This window comes from Littorina saxatilis, linkage group LG1 (genome assembly GCF_037325665.1).
Source record: "Littorina saxatilis isolate snail1 linkage group LG1, US_GU_Lsax_2.0, whole genome shotgun sequence".
Lineage (NCBI taxonomy): Eukaryota > Metazoa > Mollusca > Gastropoda > Littorinimorpha > Littorinidae > Littorina > Littorina saxatilis.
Window position 1 is genome coordinate 17,512,925 of NC_090245.1, and position 25,766 is coordinate 17,538,690.

A 25,766-nucleotide genomic window follows, 5' to 3' on the forward strand; every position below is an offset into this window, starting at 1 on the left:
TGCGTGCATGACTTGAGTCAACGGCACCCCCCGAACGAAACTGAGTGAGGAACTGATGGCCCGGATCTCATGTGCACGAACCGGAGTCGTTCGTGTCAGGTTAGCGTTTTTGTAAATTTGTTTGATCAAAAAAACTAACCAGCGAGCAATCGTCTGCTTGGAGATATCTCGTTCCATGTTAGGCAGAAGGGAGATAAACAAGGCTCGTTTAGTGGCCCTATGCGAAGCAGTACGGTCAAGATAGGCCTTTATGGCCCGAACGGGACATAAAAACCTATCCGGATCATCAGGGTCAAGGTCCCGAGTGAGCGAGGGAATGACGATGGGGGCTGAAAACACATCAGCCAGTTGGTTTTTTGCTCTGAACTCAGGCAAAAAGGAAAGAGTCATGGACGAAAGGTCAGGGGCAAACTCGACATCGTGTGGGAGACCACTGATGGCGTGGATACCACTGACTCTGCGCGCAGTTGCGAGCGAAACAAGAAAAACGGTCTTGAGAGTGAGGTCCCGAAGGGAGGCAGAGCTCAGAGGTTCGAACGGAGGAGACCTCAAGGCGTTAAGCACGAGGAAAACGTCCCATTTGGGAAAAGTGACTGTTTTGCGCACAGAACGATTCTTAATTCCGTCGATCAGATTGGTGATGAGGGAAGAATGAATAAGATGGAGAGGCCTAACCCCCGTGGCAGCCGCGATGGTACTGGTGACCGACGATTTGTACCCTAAGAGGGTACAAGCTTTGAAACCTTTCTGTAGATGAAGGGAGGAAAGGAAATGAGCCAGCTGGGTTGGAGAAGGCTGTAATGGGTCAAATTTCTTTCCGGCAGCGAAGGAAACCCAAGTGGACCAGCGTAGGGAGTAAAGGTTGTTAGTAGAGGGACGCCGAGCGTCAAGAGACAAGGAAACAGCGTGTGACGAAAGTCCTAATGTTCGCAGTTTTGACCGCACAAAAGCCAGGCGGTCAGGCGGAGGGAGTCGGGCGCGGGGTGTGGTATGCCCGATCGAGGTTGCAGGAGACTGAGCGAGTCGAGATTGAGGTCGAACGGGGGAACGTGGGAGAGCGCGACCAGTTCGGGGAACCAAGTTGCCGTGGGCCAAAAGGGCGCGACCAAAAGCAGTGTGGGCCTCTCCTGAGCGTACTTGGCTAGGACTCGGGTTACCAGAGCCGTCGGGGGATAGGCGTAGGCTTGGAGACCCGACCATGGCAGAGCGAATGCGTCCTTTCCGAAGGCCATGGGGTCGTGAAACGGACTCACGTACAGAGGGAGTCGCTTGCTGTACCGGGTGGCAAAGAGATCCACTAACGGAGTGAACCAGTGGGACCACAGAGGAAGAAGGGCCTTGTGGGAAATGGTCCACTCGGTCGGCAAGATCTGATCTCGGCGACTGAGGAGATCCGCGAGGGAGTTCAGTTTCCCCGGGATGAACTGTACTGAGAGAAGGATGTTCTGCTGGAAACACCAAAGCAAGATCTGCTCGGCCTTCAACGAGAGGGACGTTGAGTGTGTGCCCCCCTGGTTTTTCAGGTAAGCTAGGCAGACTGTGTTGTCCCCGTGAAGGAGAACAGACTTTCCCCGAAGGGTAGGAGCAAACTGAAGGAGAGAGAGGCGAACTGCCTCCATCTCGAGGAGATTGATGTGGAGTAGAGACTCCTGAGGGCTCCAGAGGCCGGAGGTCTCGAGAAGATCGAGGTGAGCGCCCCAGCCGGTCTTGGAGGCGTCCGTGAAAAGAAACACCTGGGGGGCTGGGGGCTGGATGGGTACCGGGGTCCCCAGCCACACCGGGTCTAACCACTGAGAGACAGCGGCCAGAAACCACGGGCCCAGAGTGATCACTTGCGAGTAGACAGGTGGTTTCGAGGACCGGAGAGCGACTTCTCGTTGGAGGGGACGCTTGAACACCCTCCCCAGGGGAAGGAGGGGGGAAAGAGATTCCATCGTACCCAGGAGTTGGCAAAGGTGACGAAGGGTCACGGTGCGGCGAGCACTGAGTCGCGCAATCCGTGACGTCAGGGCGTCGAGACGGGCTGAGGTGGGGGCCACCGTGTAGGCCACCGTGTCGAAAGACATGCCCAAATAGACAAAAGATTGGGACGGGTGGAGGTCGGACTTGGAGTGGTTGATCAGAAAGCCCAACTCTGAAGTCCAGTCCATGACCAGGCGCGAGTGAGTCCGACAGAGGGACTGGGTTGCCGCCAGGGTCAGCCAATCGTCCAGGTAGAGCTTCAGGCGAACTCCCTCCGCCCGGACCAAGGCAGCCAGTTCTCTGGTGACCTTGGTGAAAATGAGGGGGGCCAGAGACAGACCGAAGGGGAGGGCCCGAAACTGGTAGACCACCCCTGACCAGACGAACCGGAGGAGGTGTTGAACGTTCTCGTGGACCAGGATGTGAAAGTAAGCGTCCGATAGATCGAGAGACGTGGCCCAGTCCCCCGGCCGGATGGCAAGTCTGATAGAGGGGGGAGTCTCCATCTTGAAAGGAGACTTTTGAATGTGCTCGTTCAGAGCAGAGAGGTCGAGAATCGGCCTGAACTCGCCGTTCTTTTTGGGGACCGTGAAGAGACGGGCGTAAAATCCCGGGCCGGGGTTGGACACCAGGAAGATGGCGCCTTTTGTCAACAGGTCCCGGACCTCTGCCTCCAGAGCACGAGCCCGAGAGGGATCGCTTGGTTCTGGGAACGCAATCGGGACGCCCGTGAGAGGAGGGGGGGAAACCAGAGGGAAGGAGTACCCCGTCCGTACCACTCTCAACACATACTGATTTCGAACGTGTTTTTCCCAAGCCGGGAGAGCACGTCGAAGAGAGCCCACGGAGGACAGGAGAGGGGCAGGGTGTTGGGGGGGGGGGGCGGGGCGAGTCAAAAGGGACCCGAAGAAGGCTGCCGCTTCTGGGGGCCCTTCTGCCCTGGTTTCCGGGCCTTCTGCCGCTTCTGCCCGACGGGCTGAGGGCGGCGAAAATTCTGAGATTCCGGTTGCCGAGTGGGCCGCACCGGTTGAAAAGAAGAAGTTTGAGTGGCAGGGGGGCGGAAATCCTTGGGTGGGTTGCCCTTGTGACGCTTGGGAGGAGGGGCAGAACACGTCCGCGATCCTACCAAGAAATCTGACTGACGCCGCTTGTGCGACTGTTCAACCACGGCCTTGACAGTACCGGGATTAAACAGTGCAGACGGAGTGGTCAGGGTGTTCCGCAAAGAACGCCGTTCCTCAGGTGAGAGATAGGACGACTTAAGGTGTGCGTCCCGGAACAGCGCGAGCAGCTGTGCTCTGAGACGGAGGAGAAGTTCCGTCTGAGAGGTCATAGCGGCCCTAAGGGCAGAAAAGGCGTGTCCGGCCTGGTTACCGTCCACCTGGTCTAGGGGCGTGAAACCAGACCGGAGGTTGGAACCGGAGGCCACCGTACCCGTCGAGTTGATGGCAGCGTCTGACCAATGCCATGCATTGGAGAGACATTGAAGAGAGTCGCTGACAACCCCCTCCAAATGCGAAAAAGCCAACGGGGTCAAAGTGAAGGAGGACACTGCAGGGGCAGAGCCCCGAAAGGGTTCGTTATCGGCACCCACCGCCTTACTGGTGTGTTGAAAAGGGAGGGTGCTAGCATCGAACGCGAACTGACCCCCGCTTCTACAAGTCATCCTAGGGAAAGAAAAAGGATCCCTAGGATTGGGGAAAGAGGGAGCAGTGTCCTGGGCCTCTGGGGGGACAGTGCTGCCAGTCTTGTCCGAATCATTAGACCGGAAAGACTGGAGCACGAGGTCCCACGCCAACCGAAGGTTAGGGTGACAGGTCAGTCGTAGGCGCGAACGCCTGTCACTCAGGGGACCCCCCTGCATGGAGTCGAAGGCCGCCCGAGCGTTAGCCTTAGAGGACTGGCCTTCGGAAAACGCCCCGTCTCCCAACTTGTCCGCCAACAGGTTGAGGAATGTGGTTGTCACCGTGGACCTGTCGGCAGACGGGTCCTCAGGGGAAATTTCCTCTGACTCAAAAAGAGCCAGCGGAGGAGAAGGAGGACACCCATGGCGTGGAGCCGGGGGAGCCGAGGGGTTCTCAGAGTGGGTGGTTGACGGTATAGAACCGGAACCTCCTCCCCGGACTGCAGAGGAGAGAGAGTCAAGCTGACCCTGGACGGAGCGCCTCAGAGAAAAAAGTTCCTCCTTGAATGAGGACATCATCGAAAGAAGACTGTTTGAAGATGTGTCAGCAACCTTAGGAGGCTGAAGATCGGGATACAGATCGTCCTCGGACGAGATGTCGTCGAACTCCCGAAAGGCGGAAGGCAGGCCTAAATCAAAGTCCTGGGGGTGGTCAAAACCAGAGCCCGCCAGAACCGAGGAGGTCACTGCCTGTGAGGTATGTCCCCCGTGAGGGGGGGCCACATTAGAACCGTCCCGGGCCGAGGGCCCGTTAGGAGGAGCGGCACGGGAGCTGTCCCAAAACGTGGCCCCGTTCAGGGCAGCGGCCCGGGCCCCGGCCCCGTCGGGGCACGGAGACCGGGCCGGGGCCCACACCGGGCCCGGGGCCCGGGCCCCGCCAGAGCACGGGGCCCGGGCCCCGACCAAGCCAGCGGCCCGGGCCCCGTCCAGGCCCGCGGCCCGGGCCCCGTCCAGGCTAGCGGCCCGGGCCCCGTCCAGGCCCGCGGCCCGGGCCCCGTCCAGGCCAGCGGCCCGGGCCCCGTTGGAGCACCGGGCCCAGGCCCCGTCAAAGCACGGGGCCCAGGCCCCGTCCAGGCCAGCGGCCCGGGCCCCGTCCAGGCCAGCGGCCCGGGCCCCGGCCCCGTCGGAGCACCGGGCCCAGGCCCCGTCAAAGCACGGGGCCCAGGCCCCGTCCAGGCCAGCGGCCCGGGCCCCGGCCCCGCGAGAACACGGGGCCCGGGCCGCGGACTCGTCCAGGCTTATTGACCGGGCCTTGTCCAGGCTCGTGGTCCGGTCGGCGTCCCCGTGATTGGGAGAGGAACGATCAACCGACATGACCAGGCCATCTAAGTCCGATATCACGCAAGGGGCTGCGAGTGACTGGACAGATGAAATACCCAGGAAACCAGCGTCCCGTAGGACTTGACAGGCCGCAGAGAGAGCTGCGGAGGACGCTGCAGGTAGCTGGGAGGCAGTGGAGGGGAGCGCTGAGACCGCCTCCAAAGCCTCCGTGACTTGACCCCGCAGTTGGTCCGGACCTTGACCCTGAAGACCAGGGGGAGGGGGGTAGTCAGTCAAAACCGGACCACCCGCCTGCCCCCCGGGACCAACTAGTAGACCAGAGGGGGTCTCACTCCGTAAAGGCGGGTAAGAGAGGGAAAGTTGAACCTCAGAGCCCCCACTCAAAGGGGAAGGGGGCTCCGGGGTCGAGCGGCCAGAAATCGGCGCACTCAACAACCTTTGTTGGAGGAGATCCAACTTCCTTTGTTTGGAACGACGTTTACGCAGAGCGTTGGGAGTAGGGGAAGGGCTGGGGGCCCAACGTCCCGTGCTATCCCGGCTCTGATCAGAACCAGACATAATTATAACGTGAATGAACTAGGAAAGAAGATAAAGCTAGCAAGCAGACGATAGCTGAATCAAAAATAGAAAAAATTTTCACTTCCCTGAACAAGAAGACACCGGTCGCGTGTGAAGATCACAAGAAAACCAACGGTATTCACACCAAAAGCGTAGGGAAAACACCGTGACACAGACACAAGGAGGCTTAATCTTCTTTATTTATTTTCTTCCAAGAAGAATAAGCCATAGAATCACTGACGAAAAAACCGGTAGAGATCCAGGAAACTGGAGCGTAGGCACTGACGATGTGTACACGTCGGCGAAAAGAGGTGAAGTGATAAGTGGCGCGCCCGCGTTGCCTGTGCCGCATTCCAGCTGACAGCGCTTGGCGCCAAGCACTGCTAGCGCCACCTGCAAAGGGCGGTCACTCTAGGGTATAACTCTAGTTTCACTTTCGTTTTCTTTCGGTAGTTAAGGGGCTATATGCAAAATAACATTGTGCTTGGTAAATCTAAATTAATTATCCCTATAAGCTCCACACTTCTATACCATATCAATTACTGCTTTGAAATGTTATTAACTGTTGAGATAAAACTGCCCTTCAAACAGAACACCCCAAAGGATGTGATGAAACACGTGACTGAAACAACAGTTCTGACAATGGCTCTGTGTGACATGCTTTAATAACTCACTGTTCCTCCTAAAAATGGTATTCTTTATACCACATCCTCTCTTTAGCTGCCCTCCTTACCATTTATAAGGGTATAGTGAAACACTTCTCACTCACTACCGATTGTGTGTGAAACTGGTTCAAATGTTCAGTCACATGGCGCAACACAGATCAGTTCTTCACACAAAGCAACTTCGCAAAGAATACGTCACAGGCTTGTTCCTGTCAGCACCTCTGGTCAACGGCTAACTTCAGACTCACACAAACAGTGCCCTTTGTAGAAGAGTCACTTTCCTTGTTCCTGAAGTCCATAATGAACCCAACCTGCTGAATACAGTGAATCACGTTGCTAAATACAGTGAATCACGTTGCTGAATACAGTGAATCACGTTGCTGGATACAGAAGCAGAGCAACGTCAGGTCAGTTCAATGTAAAGACCACTTCAGTCCCAGATGAGACGGTGTCTGCTATGCCAGTGGCAAGTCTTCCGGGAGACAAATTCCTCTTGGTCTAGAAGGCATACCTGGTTCGGATGTCTTCCAGCTTCTTTGACACCTGTAAGACAAATAATGCAAGTATTTTAAGTTCAAGTCAAAACTGGTGAGAGATTAGTCCTGTAAATAGAAAATTATGTGTGGATCAGCTGTAAACCAAAGTCTGTAATCACAAAGTTTCAGGTGAAACACGGAAAACATCATGTCCACAATGCAGTGCACTAAACGATGCCTCAGAGTCAAAGCAAGCACCCCTTTATATAAACCTTCGCCCAGAATAGATAAAGGACAGAGCTCATTAGGGGCTTGTGATGAACAATGATGCTGGTCTGTCAACAGTGATATAAAATCAAAGCAAGCAAATGATATAAAGTATAAGGTAACCCAACCCTAAATGTGCAAGAAGTGCACAACAAACACAAATTTCTGTCCAGAAAATTCACCTTACAAGCCAGGCTGAATATGCCTGTCTACATGCAACCACACCACTTCTATGCTATTTGACTGATGTACTCCACATTAGTTTTGTTAAACAATTCATATTTCCCAACAGCTTAGGTACAAGATCATATTATAATCATAGGATCTATTCACGCACGATCCATAAAAACCTAAGAACAAATGAGTGCTCACTTCACTTGGTGTGCGTTCCAGTTCCTCTGCAACTGATCGCTGTTTGCTGCTGTCCATTGAATTGAACATCTCACACAGGTCTCCATCTATCACACTCTGCAAGCATAAGAATAAAATGAGTAAGATTTTACAACAATCACTCCTGATGCAACTTTAATTAGCTAACCTTGCTGCATCAATGCAATTTAATCTTCTTTCTACTGGCTTCTTTTGCCGTGGAATAAGGTGAGGTTTGGGATGCTGAAAATTCAAGATGAGAAAAAACACAAGCACAAAATGTTTGAAAGCAAAAAGCATCTTCATGTTACCTGCAAGTGCACGACAAAATGCCTCCACCGCGTTTTTATGTCAGGCAAGAAAATCTTAAGTTACCACCAGGGTAAGAGCAGGTTTCAATATACATTGCTTGATGACAAGCTGAAGAAAATACGATATGCAACAGAACTAACCTTGAGAGGGAAGTAGTATGACCTATAAGCGAGATGGTCACGGCCGCAGAGAGAATGGTATTCAGATCGCATGTACATTTCCAAGTGCTGGAAGAAGTCATGGTCCTGCAAAAGAAATCAACAAATTCAGTGACAGTGTGAACAACACATTTTTTTAAATTTTTTTTATTATCTTCCAAGCAACATTTCACAAGTAATGTTTTCACAATACAGAGATGTACACATGTGCCATAGGTGCATGCAGGGTACCACCCCCCCCCCCCCCCCCAACACATCTGAAAATATGCTTAAAACCAGCAATGCATAGAATAATTAATACTCTCCCTTTGGATCAGACCTTCACTTTCTTATGGAAAACCCCTGCCAGAACATTGCCCAAACTGACAGAATTGCCACATGCACCTATGATACACTAAGAATAGTTTACACATGCCCAAACATACGAACTTGTTCAATTGGCACATGCACCCATGAAACGCTAACAACAGTTTGTACGACCCAATAATAAGAGCAACTTGTTAGAGCGCATACCTCATGTGAAGTGAAGGGCACCAGCATGCCGATGCCACCTGACAGCGTTGTGTAGACCAAGGCCTCTGAGCCACCAGGGATCAACGTGGCCTTCTGCAGCGAAGTCACCAGCTCTCCAATGTGGAAGCTGGCGATAATGTCCACCTGTCATCGCAAGCAAAGGAAATAAATTACTGTAAGTTAGAAGTATATTCTTGAAATGTAGTACACATGATAATGCAGATGTACCATGTATACTGTTCAAAAAAAGAAACGCATAGTTGCTACTTGCCAAATTTGTTTTATTTTTCGAAAAAATTAACAGAAAATCCAATATTTAGATTATTTGTTTGAAATTTGGTATGGACACAGTTGAATGCACACACAGTTCATTTGCATCTTCAAATCAATCAGTCAATCAATACGATTGGGTGCCGAGGCTGTCAAGTCAGTAGGGGGGTGTGACTGCCTTGAGCAGCAACAACTGCCCGGCACCTTCTGGGCATGGACTGGATCAGATGCCGGATATCTTGCTGTGGGATGGTGTCCCACTCCTCCTGAAGTGCCTGCAATAGATCGCGGTGATTTGCCGGCGCTTCTTCTCGCCTGCGCACACGTCTGTCCAATTCATCCCAGAGGTGTTCTATCGGGTTCATGTCTGGCGACATGGATGGCCAGGGAAGCACCTGGACATGGTGGTCGGTGAGGAACTGGGTGGTGAGTCGTGCTGTGTGCGGGCGAGCGTTGTCCTGCTGGAATATGGCATCCTGGTCAGCCAGAAGAGGAAGGGCGTGTGGGCGCAGAATTTCCTCCACGTATCGCTGGGCAGTTATGCGCCCTTGGACGTGCACCAGGGTGCTCCTTCCAGCGGTATTGATCGCCCCCCACACCATGACGCCTCCACCACCATGAACGGGTGCCTCATCCACACAGTTGGGCGCGTAACGTTCGTTTACTCTCCGGTAGACCCTCCTCCGACCATCATGTCGCTGGAGCAGGAAGTAGGACTCGTCGCTGAACCACACGTGTCTCCAGTGATTCCGGACGGTCCAGCGAAGGTGCTGGTTGCCCCACTGCACTCGGTTCTGGCGATGGCGGCGGGTGAGGACAGCTCCTCTGTGAGGTCTGCGACCTCTCAAACCAGCTTCATGCAGGCGGTTCCGCACGGTCTGGTCCAATAATCGGTGTGGCCCGGGGAGAGCCTGGACAGAAGATGAGGCCGACAGGAAACGATTCCGGAGGTGGCGGAGCCGTGTGAAGCGGTCGTGAGCAGCAGTTGTCGCCCTTGGTCTTCCCGCTCGTGGCAAGTCAGCAACGGAGCCAGTGGCTTGAAACCTGACCCACAGTCTACTGATGGTGCTCTGGGACACGTGGAAGTGCCTGGCGATTGCACTTTGACTTTGGCCTGCTTGTAAACGACCCAATGCAATTTGGCGGTCTTCTCTGCTCAATCGGGCCATCTTTCGTCGCTGAATTGTCGTCTGATTTCTTTGTGGCGAACAATCCGCTTTTATGGGTTTTGGAAGACATGGTGAGAGCTCAATATTCCCCGAGTTTCACGAGATTACACTGAAGCATGACGAGTGGTCATGCCAAATGAGCAATTTTGACATTGTAGCCACTGATAACGCATGCGTCACGTGCAGAGCTCACTTGTGGCAATGGACGAAAGGTCGACGACCAGATAAACATTTTCTGCAGTTTGGTGGATATCCTTGTAGCCATATAACTAAATTAACCAAATATTACAAGCTATGCGTTTCTTTTTTTGAACAGTATATAAATGTTCTACAAAAATGGGGAACAAAGAATCTCTCATCATATTCACAACAGAACAAGAAGAGCAAACGCTCGATCGAGTCACTTTCGCAGTTCTGAATATTATATGAGGCATCAGATGGACAGGAAGAAATTGCTATTCACAACACAATACAGATGTAAATAATTTGATGTAAAGAATAATCCTATAAAGTTTGAATCAAATCCGATGAATAGTTTCAGAGATATGATATTTCAATTTTTTTCCTTCAAGACATACCTGTGACCTTGAAAAAGGTCAAAGGTCACCAAAGCAGACGTCAAAGTGTAGAGGTCACTGGGAGTCACGTTCACATAAAATTTGAGCCCGGTCACTTTTATAGTTTCCGAGAAAAGCCCAACGTTAAGTTGTGTGTTGCCGAACAGAAAAGGCTAGTTATCTCCCTTGTTTTTCTGATAACGTTCGTAAAAGGCTACAGATGTAAATACTTTGATGTAAAGAATAATCCTACAAAGTTTCAATCACATCCGATGAACTTTGTCAAAGATATAAAATGTCTAATTTTTCCTTTGACGCTGACCTGTGACCTTGAAAAAGGTCAAAGGTCAACGAAACCATCGTTAAAGTGTAGAGGTCATTGGAGGTCACGACTAAACAAAATATGAGCCCGATCGCTTTGATAGTTTCCGAGAAAAGTCCAACGTTAAGGTGGTGTCTACGGCCGGCCGGCCGGATGGCCGGCCGGACGGCCGGCCGGCCGGCCGGCCGGCCGGACAGACTAACACTGACCGATTACATAGAGTCACTTTTTCTCAAGTGACTCAAAAACCATAGTTGCGCAAATTAAATTCTAGCATTTTTTTTAAGGGCAGCTCTGCAAGCACATCAAAGGGAAGGTGCAAAAAATAGAAGGTACGGATACACTCTTACTGCAAGTGAAAAGAAAGACAATACAAACATTTGTAGAGAATAACTTATCGCAGATTTCAATTATGGGATTTTCATGCTTGTAACTGAATTTTTCATGTGAACCTGATGACGTACCTTTTGTGAAGCACCACTCAGCACTCCTCTGTCCCACAATGCCTTGTTGCCTGTTGGATCTTCATCCACATCATCAGTCACCTCTTGAGGCAAACGGATCTGTAACATCACAAAAGTACATCAACCACACCATTTTGTGAAATTGTTTATTCTGAGCCAGCTTTTAGAGCTGCTGACCTTTGCTCACAGTCAACAAAAGAATATATGCACAGCTAAGGAGGAAGTCCCGTGATTAGCAATGGTCTTTTCAAAAAAAGAAGTTCCTTCTGGAGGAAAAAATATTAGAGGTCTGCCAGGTAACTGATGCAACTTTTCAAAACTTACTGTCAACAGTCAAGCTACAGGACAAAAATGGTACAAAGAACAGACATGGCCTATGTGGTGGTTGGAGATAACAACCAAGACTAGTGGAGGAAGATAATGGAAATGGAGGTTGGAGGTGGGGGGGGGAGAGAGAGACTGATCTTTAATACATCAGGATAGGTTTTAGGCACAGCCTAGTCTTACAACCTGTCCTTGTGTACAGAGAGAGAGAGAGAGAGAGAGAGAGAGAGAGAGAGAGGAAGAGAGAGAGAGAGAGAGAGAGGAAGAGAGAGAGAGAGAGAGAGGGGAAGAGAGAGAGAGAGAGAGAGAGAGAGAGAGAGAGAGAGAAAACTTACCACAGTGATGTTTCCAAACTTGTCTGCACCAGCCGCAGTGTTGAAGTCAAGGAGCGTGGAGCAAGTGATCCATCGTGGGTTGGTATCATCTGCAAACACGATCAGTTGGTTCTCCTGCCGGCGGTAGCGTACAAAGTGAAAGCTGTCTTGAATGTCCCCAACCACGACACGCTGGCCCATGGTGTGAATGGTGGTCACAAAGTTGGGGATGTGCTGAAATACAGATTGAGGCATGATATTAAACAGACTGCAGTAAGACCAGACTGATTTATTTACCCAGGAATGGCATGGGTGGGAGCCCAACATGTTGCCAGGACTGAACATTGTCAAAAATTCTTCCTGGGACGGAAATCCGTCAAGGACGGAAGAAATCCCTCCCCTGGAATGGGACATCAAAGGCAAAAGATAAATTCACTGATGTAACGCCTGATCATTTACACTTTAAAAGTTCTTACACCTTCCTATTCAATGTAAAAAAAAAAAAGTCTTGCTTTACACATTCATGAAATTATACTTTTTTCCCCACAGAAATACCCACCCAGAGTTCTCGCATCACTACAAATAGAACTCTACACTTCAGCTCAAGCTATTTTCCAGACAGCACTACTTCACTTCCAGAACTAGCACAAACCTACTCACCTTGTTTTCACACTTTCGGAGGAGTTTCTTTTTGCCCAGGTCATACACTCGCAAGAATCGTCCAACACCGATGAGCACACGACCCTGGAACCCTGCAATGGCCCCTGGAACATCCTCCACAGGAGTTGTGTGCATGTGTTCCAATTTTGTTCCTCCTTCCACTATTTTGTATGTCTGCAGCAAGCCACCGCTCAGTGACCTTGGAGCCAGGACAAGGTCGTGGGATAGGCCAACAATGACGTACTGTTCGTCAGGCTTGCCAGCAAACTTCACCAGAGCAATACTGCAAGGAGAATCAACTTAGTTTAGTTTATTTTTAAATCCAACAGTAAATAATGTAGGGATCCTTAGTACAGACCTGCCTACCCCTGAAATGTACCATGTGTAGTTTTGGGTGTGAAAATAAGGCAAATGTGTAGTTTGGCAGGTGAATGTGTAGTATTTCAATTCGATCAACCCAAACCGCAAAACAGAACAGTTACTTATACCGTACTAAAACAAACACTCAACACTCCAAACAAAACTATTACAATCAGGTACACCAAAGTCAGTCAATCAGCTGTCCGCTGAGTGGAATTTCCCCAATTTTACCCTATCTTTCTCCTCTATTTTCTCTGTGTGTATGGCGATGGATGAAATAAAATTTATACTGGGTGAAAGTTTATTCTTTTGTCTTTTATTCTGTTCTATTCTTTATTAGTTTGATAGCTTAGAAATTGGGGAAATCGTAGTTTGAAAAAGTGATGTGTGTGCCGCAGCGAAGATGGCTCCCGCGGTTGGGCCGGTCAATTTTACGATGGGTAGGTTCACTTCTCTCCAAAGTGCATCGGGTGAGATCATCAAATCTTAAAATAACCACCAATGAATGAAAGAGGAGGTTGTGAGCCTCATTTCCGTATAATTCATTGATCCATACTCGCGCGCTTTACAAGTAAAATCTGTGAATGAAAACTACTACGCGTTTTTTCTACTTGATTTGTTGAAAATACCATCGAAAGGAGCCCACCATGTGAAAGAACGCACCTTTTTCTTCAAAACTGTCAAGTTTGTTTAACTTGTTTCGACACTCACGCGACGTGTAGCCCGATCAAAGATGTGAAGTGTGAACGTTTTCACGTCGGGTCAATGACCACAATGGCTGCCTGCGGCGAAGTGACCGAGCGTGACCCGTCACCACAACAATGCAGCGATCCGCCCAGTTGTTCATCCCCATTCACATGGGAGATGCTTGTTGGTCAGATTGAACTTATATTTTGTTTGTTTGCGTTGTTATTTTGCCCCAAAACAAACACTTTGTTCGTATATTTTGTCTTTGAAAATGGTGGTTGTCTGCCTGAAGAGATCGATGAAAAGCGAGCTGGGGTAGGGTGGTAAAGTTCACTTGTGAATTAACTTCCTTTACACTATGCAGCGTAACTTTACATTGCTTTTGTAGGGAATATGTTGTATTATTGTTTACGCAACTTTTTACTTGAGTATTGCATCTATATGTTGCCAAAAATGTCATTTTTTAATGGTCACGTGACCTTCGCAAATTTTCCATCTGCCGGCAAGCGGACAGCAGAGTAGGCCTACTGCTGTTGCTGAGACCATCCCTGAGATGTAGGCCTAGGATGGAGACAGAATGACCAACCTTTGACTTTGTAGGAGATTAGATACACTATACAGCCTAAGGGATTTGATTTTTTTCTCAGGAAGGGGGGGGGGAGACTCAAATTTTTTTTTTTTTTTGGGGGGGATCAAAACATGAAGAAAGCAGAACTTTTGAGCAAGAAAATGTTCATTAAATAAACTGTTAGCCTGTCACATTATCCTGTGTAACAATCCAACATGAATGGCAACAACTACTGTGGTGAGGAATGATCTAACGTTATGTCGCTATTACAAAATGTATTATGTAATAAATACAAAAACATATTTCATGTTTTCAAGTCTTTTAAGTACTTTAGTTGAGTTCAGTGTTTAATCGAAAATTTTATTGTAAATTTTCATTTAATAAATATACCTACCCGAATCACATGTAGCATTGACACAATCGGAGATGCTAGGTTCTGAAAAGGCTAACCGTCTAAGGGAAGCAACCCCAACCACAAAAAGTGTAAACGTAGCCATGGTAATGACCATACACCCGGGGAGTTACCTCCCATCGTGCATGCCACGTCACTACCGCTACTGAACACGTGGTTCATATCATTCGACCTAAAGAATAAATTCTCCAAATCAAAAGCGGGGTTGGCGGGAGGGAATATACTATGTGATTCGGGTAGGTATATTTATTAAATGAAAATTTACAATAAAATTTTCGATTAAATTACATATTCCTACTCCGAATCACATGTAGCAGATTACAAAAACAAGGCGGTGGGAAAGAAAAATCTAACTCACTCAAAAACCTTGCCAAAAACCTGGACCGCTGCCAAAGAATCAGGGCGGTCCCAGTGGGAAAGAAAATCTAACCCACTCAAAAGCCCTTGCCAGGGCTGGCCCATTGCCAACAGGCAGTGAGGGAACCAAGGAAAGTCCTGATTGACAGCCGAGAAGAATCTCAGGCGAAAAGCGAAAGAGACAACCTCAGAGATCCAGAAAGCTGTGCTCAGCAGTTCTTCCAATCTCCTAGCCGTAAAAAACAGCACAGGAATAGACCCAAGCCTTGGATTAATAACCCTGGCGAGCCAAGGGAAAGACAAGCTTCCCCCCCCCCCCTTTTATTGGAAGGAAATGCTAATGTCCTGAGAAGATCCGTGCGTAAGGTTGTCCCCTCAACTGAGAAGGACGAACCCCCGCGGTGACCTTAAGACAACCATGCCAAAGTCTGCAAACCTTGGGATGTAGAAAAGCCCAAAAGGCTTGTGAGAAAGAAGTCAGCTCAAAATAAGAGTGACCAATCCCCACGAAAGAGCGAGAGAGAGACATCCAAGCACTAAGTACCAGAGTCCACCTCGAAGAGAAAACTCACAAATAGAAGGTCGCCAGTTATCCCCTACCAGTCCCTGCGAACGCAGGGAGAGAGGTAGCACCCGACAGCAGCCACTTACGACTGTGCGTAAGCTACCGGAAGTGAGGACCCACGGTGGTCAAAAACCGATGTGACTGGCAACCATAAACAAAATGGCTAAAAGCCAGAATGTTCCCAAAACAGTCTGCTTGAAGGTAATCGAGAGTGAATCAAAAACCGAAAGCAGAAAACCAAGACTGGTAAACGTAAACCGTGAAGCCAGCCAGCCATAAGACTCCCGAAACCAGAGTTCTCGGGGAAAAAACAGGCAGTTAACTTCCTAGCCAAATCAAGAGCCTACCTGAGTTTGGCCAGAAACCCAGAGCGCGTCTGTCCCTGTCTGAAGACAGAGTCCAACGCGGAGAAAAACGGACAACCGCCCTAGACAAAGTTGCCTTTTGTAGCCGGGCGACTGTAAGGAAACCCGACCCAACAGGCGTCATCCTGACTCGCCTCATACTAAGATGAGGAAGAAGAGAGGAAAGGCCCAAGACTGAAGTCACAGGAACCGAACCTTAGCTAAACCTCTGCCCGAAGGAGAAGAGTAGCCAAAACCTGAGAGAGAGGAGGAAAGCCACAAAGAACAACTCCTCAAACATCCATTGTCCAAGACAATGCCCCCTCAGGAAAACCTGAATGTTACTTCCGAGGCCAACTCAAGTGTACCTTAAGTTTGGATGAAACACCAGAACGCGTCTGATCACTAGAGAAAGACAGAGTCCGACTCGATGAAAGACAACAAGGACCAAAGTCCGAACGTTTGTGGCCAAACAGGGGTAACCTGAAGCCAGAGAACCCCACAAGCCACAAGAAACGGGAAGGCAACAACCACCATCGCCGCAACGTGGAATGGCTGTTGCCCGGCCAAGGCTGCCTATTGGCTGCCAGCTTAGCTTAACCAGAGGAATGAGCATGCTTCTGCTAAGCATGTTTCTGAGTATGCTAGCCTTACCTTCCTTCAACCCTTGTAAAGCAGTCAGAGACCTGGTGATCTCTACTCGACTGAATCTCTACTGCAGGCAAAGTTTAAGCGACTCTCTTTGCTGTTCAGGGAACTGAAAATGCGAAAGAAACGAGTCCCTCCGACACCCGCCGTACGAGCGTAGAGAAGGAAGGGCAGCCTCATCTGCTCCATGCTCACCCTAGCAAGGGCTGGCCAACAGAGTAGAGAAAGGAGGCAAGTTCCAAAGGCTGAATAAGCAAGAAGGAACAAAAGGTGAAGCCCGTGTAGCCGAAGCCAGCCAAGGCTGAGCATGTTCCGGAACTGAACCATAGTAGAAACAGCGGCAGAACCAAAACACTAGAGATACCACCTTCGGGAGGAGATGGCCTAGCCAAAACCTGCAAACCGTGGTACCTACAAAAGGTGACTAAGGAACCGGAAGTAGAAAAACATCCTATCTTCACGGAACGGAAGTCCGACATCGACAACAAAGTCAACCAACGAGGAAGCCACCAATGTCGATGCACCCAAGGGAAATCCTGAGCCGAAGCTTGAGCTTCGACGGAAATCCAGAACGTGTTCGATTGCTGACTAAAGACTGAGAACCAGAATAGCTCAGCTACGAACGCAAACCGAAGTCACAGTTGCTGGTGGTAAACTGATGAATGAGATGACCGGAAACCGGAAAACCATCCAACCGGAAAAAGACCTGACTTATCCCCCTACTGACGGTCGTGAATAGGGGAAACGTCCAGGGCCACCCGAACTGAATAGGCAGTAAACGCAACACCCAACAGGTAAAGTGAAGACTGCCCCGGCTGAGGCTAAAAGCCTAAATGCCCGTAGGCCAGCCGCTGTTCCTCACCCACCGACCTCCGAAGGAGTGTCAGGAAGAGGAGAAGTGTATCCGAACAGAGCCGGAAATGCAGCAGACAAAACCGCAAAAAACGGAAGCGAAAGTTGCATAGAGTAGACTGAGGCCGGAAGCCCAAACGCCCGTAGGCCAGTCCTCTGCCAACTCCAGTCAAAACCGCAACGTGTACTTGAAATGGAGGACTTATGCTTCCAGTAAAACCGGAAACACCACGCCGACAACGGCTGCCGCCCCTGTGAAACACAAATGCCCACGACGGAACAAGAGTGAGACAGAACAGAAGAGGACTGGGGCCGGAACCCGAACGCCCGTAGGCCAGTCCTCGATCAACCCCAGACAAGCCACTACGTGCGCTTGTGATGGAGAACCTATGCTTCCAGACAGGAAGTGTAGGAGGCCGAAGCCCCGCCCGGGAAAACCTTCGACGTGACCTCTGCCGCAGCTTAGAGGACAGCGTTAAGCCTTTTTCCCAATAACCAGCACGTGTGGAATCGCTGACGACAGACTGAATGTCCGACACAACCGGCGAAAAAACCGAAGTCCACGTACTGGTGGAAGGCCGGTGAAACGGCATAACCGGAAAACCGGAAATCCGTCCCCCCCGACGTCGTCCTAACTCATGCCTCGACCAGGCTAAGAGAGAGAAGACGGCAAGTCTGCAGCCGCAGGAACCGGAACGGCAGTCGACGCGACAACCGAAGGTTGAAACGCTGACTACATCGGCCAGAGCTGAGACAACACCTGCCCGAAGGGCTGGCGTTGCTCCTCAGCTACCGACATCCGGGAGGAAGTGGAAGCGAAAGGAGCAGTAAATCCGGGCGGAGCCGGAAAGCACCAGACGAGACCGCGAAAAGCGGAAGCGCCGAATGCGAGGACGGAGGCCGGAAGCCCGAATGCCCTAAAGGCAACGTCCGGTCAACCCCGGAAACGACCACAGCGGGTGCGTACGTCAGAGGACCTATGCTTCCAGCGAGTGCCGGAAGCGCAGCGCCAGAAACGGCTACCGCCATTGCTCCGCCACACAATGGTCTTCGAGGAAGCCAGGGTGTGACTGAACAGAGGACGAATGCCCGGGGGGCAACGTCCGGTCAACCCCGGAAACGACCACAGCGGGTGCGTACGTCAGAGGACCTATGCTTCCAGCGAGTGCCGGAAGCGCAGCGCCGGAAACGGCTACCGCCACTGCTCCGCCACACAATGGTCTTCGAGGAAACCAGGGTGCGACTGAACAGAGGACGAATGCCCGGGGGGCAACGTCCGGTCAACCCCGGAAACGACCACAGCGGGTGCGCACATCGGGGGACCTGGTCAACCCCGGAAACGACCACAGCGGGTGCGTACATCGGGGGACCTATGCTTCCGGCGAGTGCCGGAAGCGCAGCAGTCGGAAACGGCTAGACAACTCCGGAAACGACCCCAGCGGGTGCGTACGTCGGAGAAGTAGCCGGAACCAACTGCCGCCATTGCTCAGCCACACAATGGTCTTCAGTGAAGCCAGGGTGCGACTGAACAGGGGTTTGCGGGTCGTGAACCCGCCGAAAAGAGCTGTGTCCCAGCAGGGACTGTCCGACGGCCTCACGAGGGCCTGTGGACCAGCTCGACTTACTTGAATCGCCAACCACAGCGGTAGAAGACGAAGAAGCAAAACATCCGCCCTAGACAACGTCTCAGCCGGAAGCGTCAAAGAAGCCAACAAGGTGACGTCGCCCACAGACAGCGGGCCAACGGAAGACGCAGGCTTGGAACGCGAAAATTTCTTCACAAAGATAACGCAGACACCTGCAACACCTGATCTGCTAACGGCAGAGAAGGCGAGGAGAAGAAACAGGACGTACAACAGTATATGACTGCCCCACAAAGTGTTTGTTCGAGGCAGAAAGAGTAACGAACAAAACATAACAAACATGTTAAATCCGAAACCACGACAAGTCCTACGGACTGGTAGATACCTGCTAAAGCCTAGCCAAGTAAACCACTGTCAGCGACGCTGATACACAAAATGGCGGCCAAGCGATAAGTTACTGGACAAAATTTAGAAGCCCAAACGGACGAAAATTAAGCAATAACAAAAATTCCTGTCAAAGTAATGACGAAATATGAAATGGCTTACCAACTAACAAAGCAGAAGGCAAAAACGCAGGTAAAGTAAGGAGAACCTCACCATAACATAGGCCTAGCCACATAAATAAGCTGTCAGGAAAGCTGAGCAACCGAAAGTGGCGGCCACAAGATAAGTTACTGAAACGCATTTAGGAGTCCAAACGGACAAAAAGTCAGCAACTATAGATAAATTCCTGTCAAACTAAAGACAAGAAGGAACAAGCTTACCAACTAAACAAAGCAGCAAGCAAGTAAGAAGGTAAAATTACGTTTACCTCCAAATACATCGGCCTAGCCACAAAAATCTGTCAACTCATGCTGACAACAAAAATGGCGGCCAACAGTAGTCACTGAAATATCACAGGTCCAAACACGGACGAAAATCAGCAACTACAACAAATTTCCTGTCAAAATAATGACCAAAATGGAAAGAGCTCACCAACTACGAAGCAGGAGGCAAGATAGACGGTAACGTGGCCGGTGGGTGTCAAAACAACACCAAACAGCGCAGCCACAGGGGAGCCCAAAAATACAACAACCTGCTCCCTCGAAAGCTGTAAGGTCGAATGATATGAACCACGTGTTCAGTAGCGGTAGTGACGTGGCATGCACGATGGGAGGTAACTCCCCGGGTGTATGGTCATTACCATGGCTACGTTTACACTTTTTGTGGTTGGGGTTGCTTCCCTTAGACGGTTAGCCTTTTCAGAACCTAGCATCTCCGATTGTGTCAATGCTACATGTGATTCGGAGTAGGAATATGTAATTTAATGCTGATTCCAATGATACCAAAACCGTTTTTGTAGGTGAATTAGAACAGAAGTTATGAAAAATGCCAAAGTAGCATATTGTGCGTTATGCTGTGTATCTGTTAAATCCCTAGTATAATCGCATGTTTTGCAGTTTTTGAGAGATGATTTCATACATTTCCTGACATCAGGTCCGTTGCAAAAAAATTAGGCTTGTTGTATGTTTTCAGTAGAAGTAATAAAAGTGAAATTGACACAAATCATGCATTTGGTTGCTTTAGTGTTGTCCTTCAAAGTTGCCTAATTTGCTAATTTGTAAAGTGTCCTAAAAGCGCGCGCTAAAATTAAATGATTAAAAAATCATAACTTTGGTTCTAATTGACATACACAAATGATTTTGGTACCATTGAAATCAGAATAAAAAGATCTATCAGAAAATACTAACTTTGAAAATAATATCCTAACTTCAAAAATCACTTTGGTGTACCTGTTACAATGTGAACAATACTCCTCATACAAATACAAACAAAGCCCCCACAAAAATACAAGCCAAGCATTAAGTTTATTTGTTAAGAAAAAAATTATTAACTAGTTTGGAACATTTCATTTGTTAAAAAAAAGCTATGTTGAGGGGTATGCAGTTCATATACAGTGGGGCCCCCCTATTCAAGACCTGTGACAATCTGAGAACATCAAGTCACAAAAAGTAGGGACTGGGAGTATGTGTATCAACATGAAGGCAAATTTGCTATAAACAGAACAGGTTTGCGTCGGCAATAATAATAATATGGCAGGTCATTGCCTCTGCTCTGGTTACCGATCTCTCAAAAGTGAGCTTGTCTTGGTCTTCTTTCCCTGGCACGGGTTTCTTCACAAAACAGTCCAATTTTTCCTCTGCTTTGGTCGGGATTTCTCGAATTCCTCATGAGAAGTGCTTTTCTTGTGGCGGTTACACGGTCGTAAAGCCCACTGTGCTTCTCTGAAAAAGCCGTGTTGCACACAGTACAGTGGGCAAAATGCTTCCCTTTTCTCCACGAAACTAGGCATGGATGCTCCTCATAGTACTTTGGCAGAAAAGCCTTGCTGGGAGTTTGACCAAGCTTCTTTTTTTTGCTCCGTGGCGGTTGATCGGCAAAGTCTTCTGAATCCGTGTTCGTCGCTGTAGCCATTTTTTTCCCTCCAGAAAGAATGAGCTACGAAGTGACCGCGTTCAGAAAAGTATGTGCTGAAACGCCCGCGATAGTTGTAATAACAGCAGCAAGACCAACTGACTACGCTACTCTCGCGGGCGCCGGGCATTTTTTGCACGCAGTACACAACCGGTTAGTACAAATTATGGATCGGAACTCGCTCGCGTTTTTGCGTATTCAAAACGTCAAAATGTGTAGTCGAAACGAAACGTTTGCGTAGTATAAGACAAGCATGCGTAGTTGCGTAGTTTGGGGACCAAAATCGAAAATTTTTAATTAAATTTTCATTTGATTAATATACTTACCCGAGTCACATATTAGCATTGACGCAGTCGAGATGCTAGGTTGACTGAAAAACGCTATCCCGTCTATAGTATAAGGGAAGCAACCCAAGCAAAAAAGTAGCAAGCTTGCTACCCTGGGTTGCCTCCCGTAGCGTGCATCACGCCACAGATCTCGTACCCGATACGAGACACCCTCATTCGACTTCTAGAATACAAAGAAACTAAAAGCGGGGAAGGTGGGAGGGAATTACCTATGTGACTCGGGTAAGTATATTAATCAAATGAAAATTTAATTAAAAATTTTCGATTAAATTACATATTCTTACTCCGAGTCACATATTAGCAGATAACTCCAACAAGGTGGTGGGTAAGATCAAAAAGTTCAAACTCACTCTAAAGTTCTGGAGAGACAAAAGCCAGCTGCCGCCAAGGAAGGAATAGGCCGAGACCCATCCTGACAGAGGGCAGCAATGTCTGCAGAACCTGATAAGACAAAATCCTAGCGCCAGAAGCTGTGCGCAGGACATCATCCAAACCCCATAGGCCAAAAAGGCCAAGGAGGAGGCCCAGGCCCTGGAAATGAGCTCGGGCCGAGCCGAGGGAAAGATAGCATAAGCTATGACAAGGCGGAGGGCAAGAAAATCCCTTGCCAAGAAACTGGCCCACTGCCAAAAGTCAGGAAAGGATCCCGTGAGAAAGCAACCACTGACTCACTCTAAACCCTTGCCAGGAACTGGCCCACTGCCAAAGGACAGAAACGGACCGAGAACCACCCTGATTGACAGCCGAGATGTCTCTCAGGCAAGAAATGCGAAAGACGACCTCAGAGAGCCAGTAAGCTGTGCCCAGCACTTCTTCCAATCTTCTGAACCGTAAAACAGTCCGGAAAAGGACCCCAGTCTTGGATAAACCCGACCAAGTAGAGGGAAGGACAAGCTGCCCCCCCCCCCCCCCTTAAATGGAAGGAAATGCTAATGGCCTGGAAAAGATCCGTGCGTAAGGTTGCCGGCTAAGCCCTGAAAAGGACCGACCCTCACGGAGACCATAAGGCAACCATGCCAAAGTAAGAAAACTTTGGGATGGAGTGAGGCCCAAAAGGCCGTTGAGAGAACAGTCAGCTCCGGAAGAGTGACCAAACTCCAAACCGGAAAGAGAGAGACGCCTGAGTATCAAGTACCAGGGTCCAACTCAATGAGCAAAACTCAAGGGAGACGGTCACCGGTCGTCCCCTGCCCATCCCTGCGAAAGCAGAGAGAGGGGTAAAAAAGGGGACGAAGCGACCTAAGGTAGTGCATAAGCACCGCAAATGCGGACCCGCAGTGGCCAAATCCTAATGTGACCGGAGACCGGAAACAAAATGACAAAAGCCAGCGTGATCGCAGAGCAGACTGCTTGTAGGTAATTGAAAATGAATCAAAAAACCCGAAACAGAAAGGACGTAGCTGGTAAGAAAGACGGAAAACCGTGAAGCGAACCAGCCGTCAGCCTCCCGAGACCAGAGTTCTCAGTAATAGTCATAGTTGCAAGTGAAAAAGGGGTGACCAGGCCGGAAGCCCAACCCAGCAGAAATCGTCCCAACTCACATCATGCAAGCATGATGGAGAAGAGGAAGAGACGAAATCCGCAGTCACAAGAACCAATTGCCAAAGTCGCAACACGACAGGCAGGAGACTATAACACAGGCTAAGGCCGAGAGCCTTGCTGCCCGTAGGCCGGCCATTGCACCAAAGTACTCAAAGTACACAGGCACAGTAAGAAACCAACAGTTTCGGCCGCCGAAAAAGATGCTGGCCTAGAGGCCAGCACCGAGAAAACTGGAACATTAGCTAGACCTCTGCCCAAAAAGGGGAGGAGTAGCCAAAAAACCTGAGAAAAAGTGACAAGCCAAGAATGACTTCTCAAACATGCAATGCCCAGACAATGCACCCTCAGGAAAATCTGAATGTTACTTCCGAGGCCAACTCAAGTGAACCTTAAGTTTGGACGAAACACCAGAACGCGTCTGATCGCTAGAGAAAGACAAAGTCAGACTCGGCGAAAGACAAACCTGGACCGAGTCCAGAAGCTCGTGGCAAGAGAAAACGGGGAAGCCCAAAGGCAGAAACCCCCTTTTAAACGGAAATCGACCTCTCAGCACCCATACGCTGGGAAAGAGAAAGAATGTCGAAGCCCGAAGCCACAAGCACAAGGAAAGCAACAACCGCCACCTCCAACGGATGAAATGGCTGTTGCTCCCGCCGAGGCTAAAACCCCGAAGCCCTAAGGCCGGCTGTTGTTTCAAAAACCCAGCGTACCTATGACGGCTGTGAAAGAAACAATCTCACCTGAGCTGAGGACGTAGGCCGCTTAGGCTAAGTCCGCTTAGGTATAGCCTGCTTAGGAGCGGCCTGCTTTTGCTGCTTTCAAATTGAAGCTCAAAAGAAGGGAACCGCTGTTCTCTGTTGGTCTCAATCCCCTGCTTCTGGCATGAGAGGCCAGGCTGCCGGAGAGAGACCGTCCACCAAGGATGACGAACTGAGAATGTTCCTTGTCGACTCCTCAGAAAACCGGGAGTGGGCAAGAAACAAGTCCCTTCCGCACGAGACCGCATGGAAATAGTGCAGAGAGGACAGCCTCATCTGTGCCTCGTTCACCCTTGTAAGTGTGGAGAGGAGTGAGACACTTCCTCCGCGTCCTGCCCTTTACTAAGGGGAAAGGGCGCCAAGGAATCTGCCAGAGCGCGAGAAAGCGCCCGCAGGAGAGTCTCGGAAATGGAACTGAGTTCCAAAAGTTGTCAGCCCCCTTCCTCAGAGAATAGGAGATTCTGCCCATAGAGCGGCAGAACCGAATCCTTCCTCAACGGCTTCGTAAGAAGCGAAAGAAGATCCGGCGTGACCGGAAACGGTGCACGCGGACGGGGAAAGGCCAACAGCCGGCTACGAGACGACCCTGGCCAAGGCAACTTCCTCTGGTCCGCTAAGGGCACGAAGGAGGAAGCCTGCGCAGGAGCGGCAAGGCATTCCGATGCCGGCTCCGAAGCTGAACCCTGAGGAACCAGCAACGAAACCGACGCCGGAGGCCACCCCCTGTCGAAGAGGGGGGCTCGGCGAAAAGGCAAAAAGGCGAAAAGCTACAAAGGGCGATTCTTCAAACCAGAAGTAGCTGCTTCCTCTTTGCCAACCGAAGTCCTTCCTGTTGGCAATCGATTGTGCTCATTCCCTAACTGAGGGGAGGATGAGAGGAATCAAAAACCAAGGAAAGTGGGAGAGAGGAGCTAGCGGCCACCACCGGAGTGTGTGGATGCTGCTGTCCCAACAGAGGCAAGAAGCCTGTATGCCCATAGGGCAAGCCTTGTTCGAAATTCACCGGCGACCAAACGGAAGCAGCGGGAACTGAACCGGAAAATCCGGGAGGAGCCGGAAGTGCGGCAGCCACAGCAGCGCTATGCCAAAGCTGGTGCTGAGCCACCTACGAGCTGAAGCTCGGAACCCAAAGGTAGGCCGTAGGCCAGAACCGGAAGTGACAGTAACCTGTGCACTACCCGCTTGACCTACCCTCCTGCCAAGGCCGGAAGCGAAGCTGCCGGAAATGGCTGCCGTGCAAAGGGCAAAGCTCAAACCGGAAAGGGCCATGGGCTGCCCACACACCGATGAACTAACATTTCCAGCCGGAGCCGGAAGAGAAGCTGTCGCGAACGACTGCTTACGTATAGCGCAGCTCAAGCAGGATGGGATCATTATTTGTCCACCTTCCAACGAGGCACTACTTCCGTGAACCGGAAGTGCCGCTGTCGCGTACGACTGCCGACGTAAGGCAAGGCTCGAACCGGACGTGACAGTAGCCTGTGCACTAACCAGTGAACCTACACTTCCGGTCGGAACCGGAAGAACAGCTGTCGCGGGCGACCGCTGTCATAGGACAAGGCTCGAACCAGACGTGACAGTAGTCTGTGCACTAGCAAGTGAACCTCTACTTCCGGCCGGAGCTGGAAGCGGCTGCCGCGAACGACTGCTGACGTAAATTCGGAAGCTGGCCAGAGCCGCCGAAGGCAGCTGCTCCTCGCACACGGACCCGAAGTCCGAAACGCCACCTGAAGGGGACGGCTCATAGCCAAAAGAACCCGACAAATGACGCTGCGAGGGAAGGCCGTAAGCCGAACGCCCATCCTGTTGGCCATCGATGAAACTCGCACCCCTGACTAAGAGGAAGATGAGAGTCACCAACAACCGAAGGCAGCTGAAGAGAGGAGCTAGCGGCCACCACCGAAGTGGGTGGCTGCTGCTGTCCCAACAGAGGCAAAAAGCCTGTATGCCCAGGAGAACCACCG

General features: G+C 50.3%; 1 protein-coding gene across 1 annotated transcript in view; it reads right to left on the reverse strand.

Annotated features, from left to right (window-relative positions):
- Positions 1–5,667: 5,667 nt before the first annotated feature.
- LOC138963237 (splicing factor 3B subunit 3-like) overlaps positions 5,668–25,766 on the reverse strand; it is a 57,236-nt gene continuing 37,137 nt past the window's right edge. The window contains exons 21-27 of the mRNA XM_070335298.1: positions 12,326–12,608; positions 11,687–11,899; positions 11,028–11,126; positions 8,246–8,389; positions 7,715–7,819; positions 7,266–7,361; positions 5,668–6,693 (exon numbers count right to left, since the gene is read on the reverse strand). Of these exons, the coding sequence (XP_070191399.1) occupies positions 6,649–6,693; positions 7,266–7,361; positions 7,715–7,819; positions 8,246–8,389; positions 11,028–11,126; positions 11,687–11,899; positions 12,326–12,608 (985 nt within the window). The 3' untranslated portion in view covers positions 5,668–6,648. The remainder of the gene's footprint in view (positions 6,694–7,265; positions 7,362–7,714; positions 7,820–8,245; positions 8,390–11,027; positions 11,127–11,686; positions 11,900–12,325; positions 12,609–25,766) is intronic.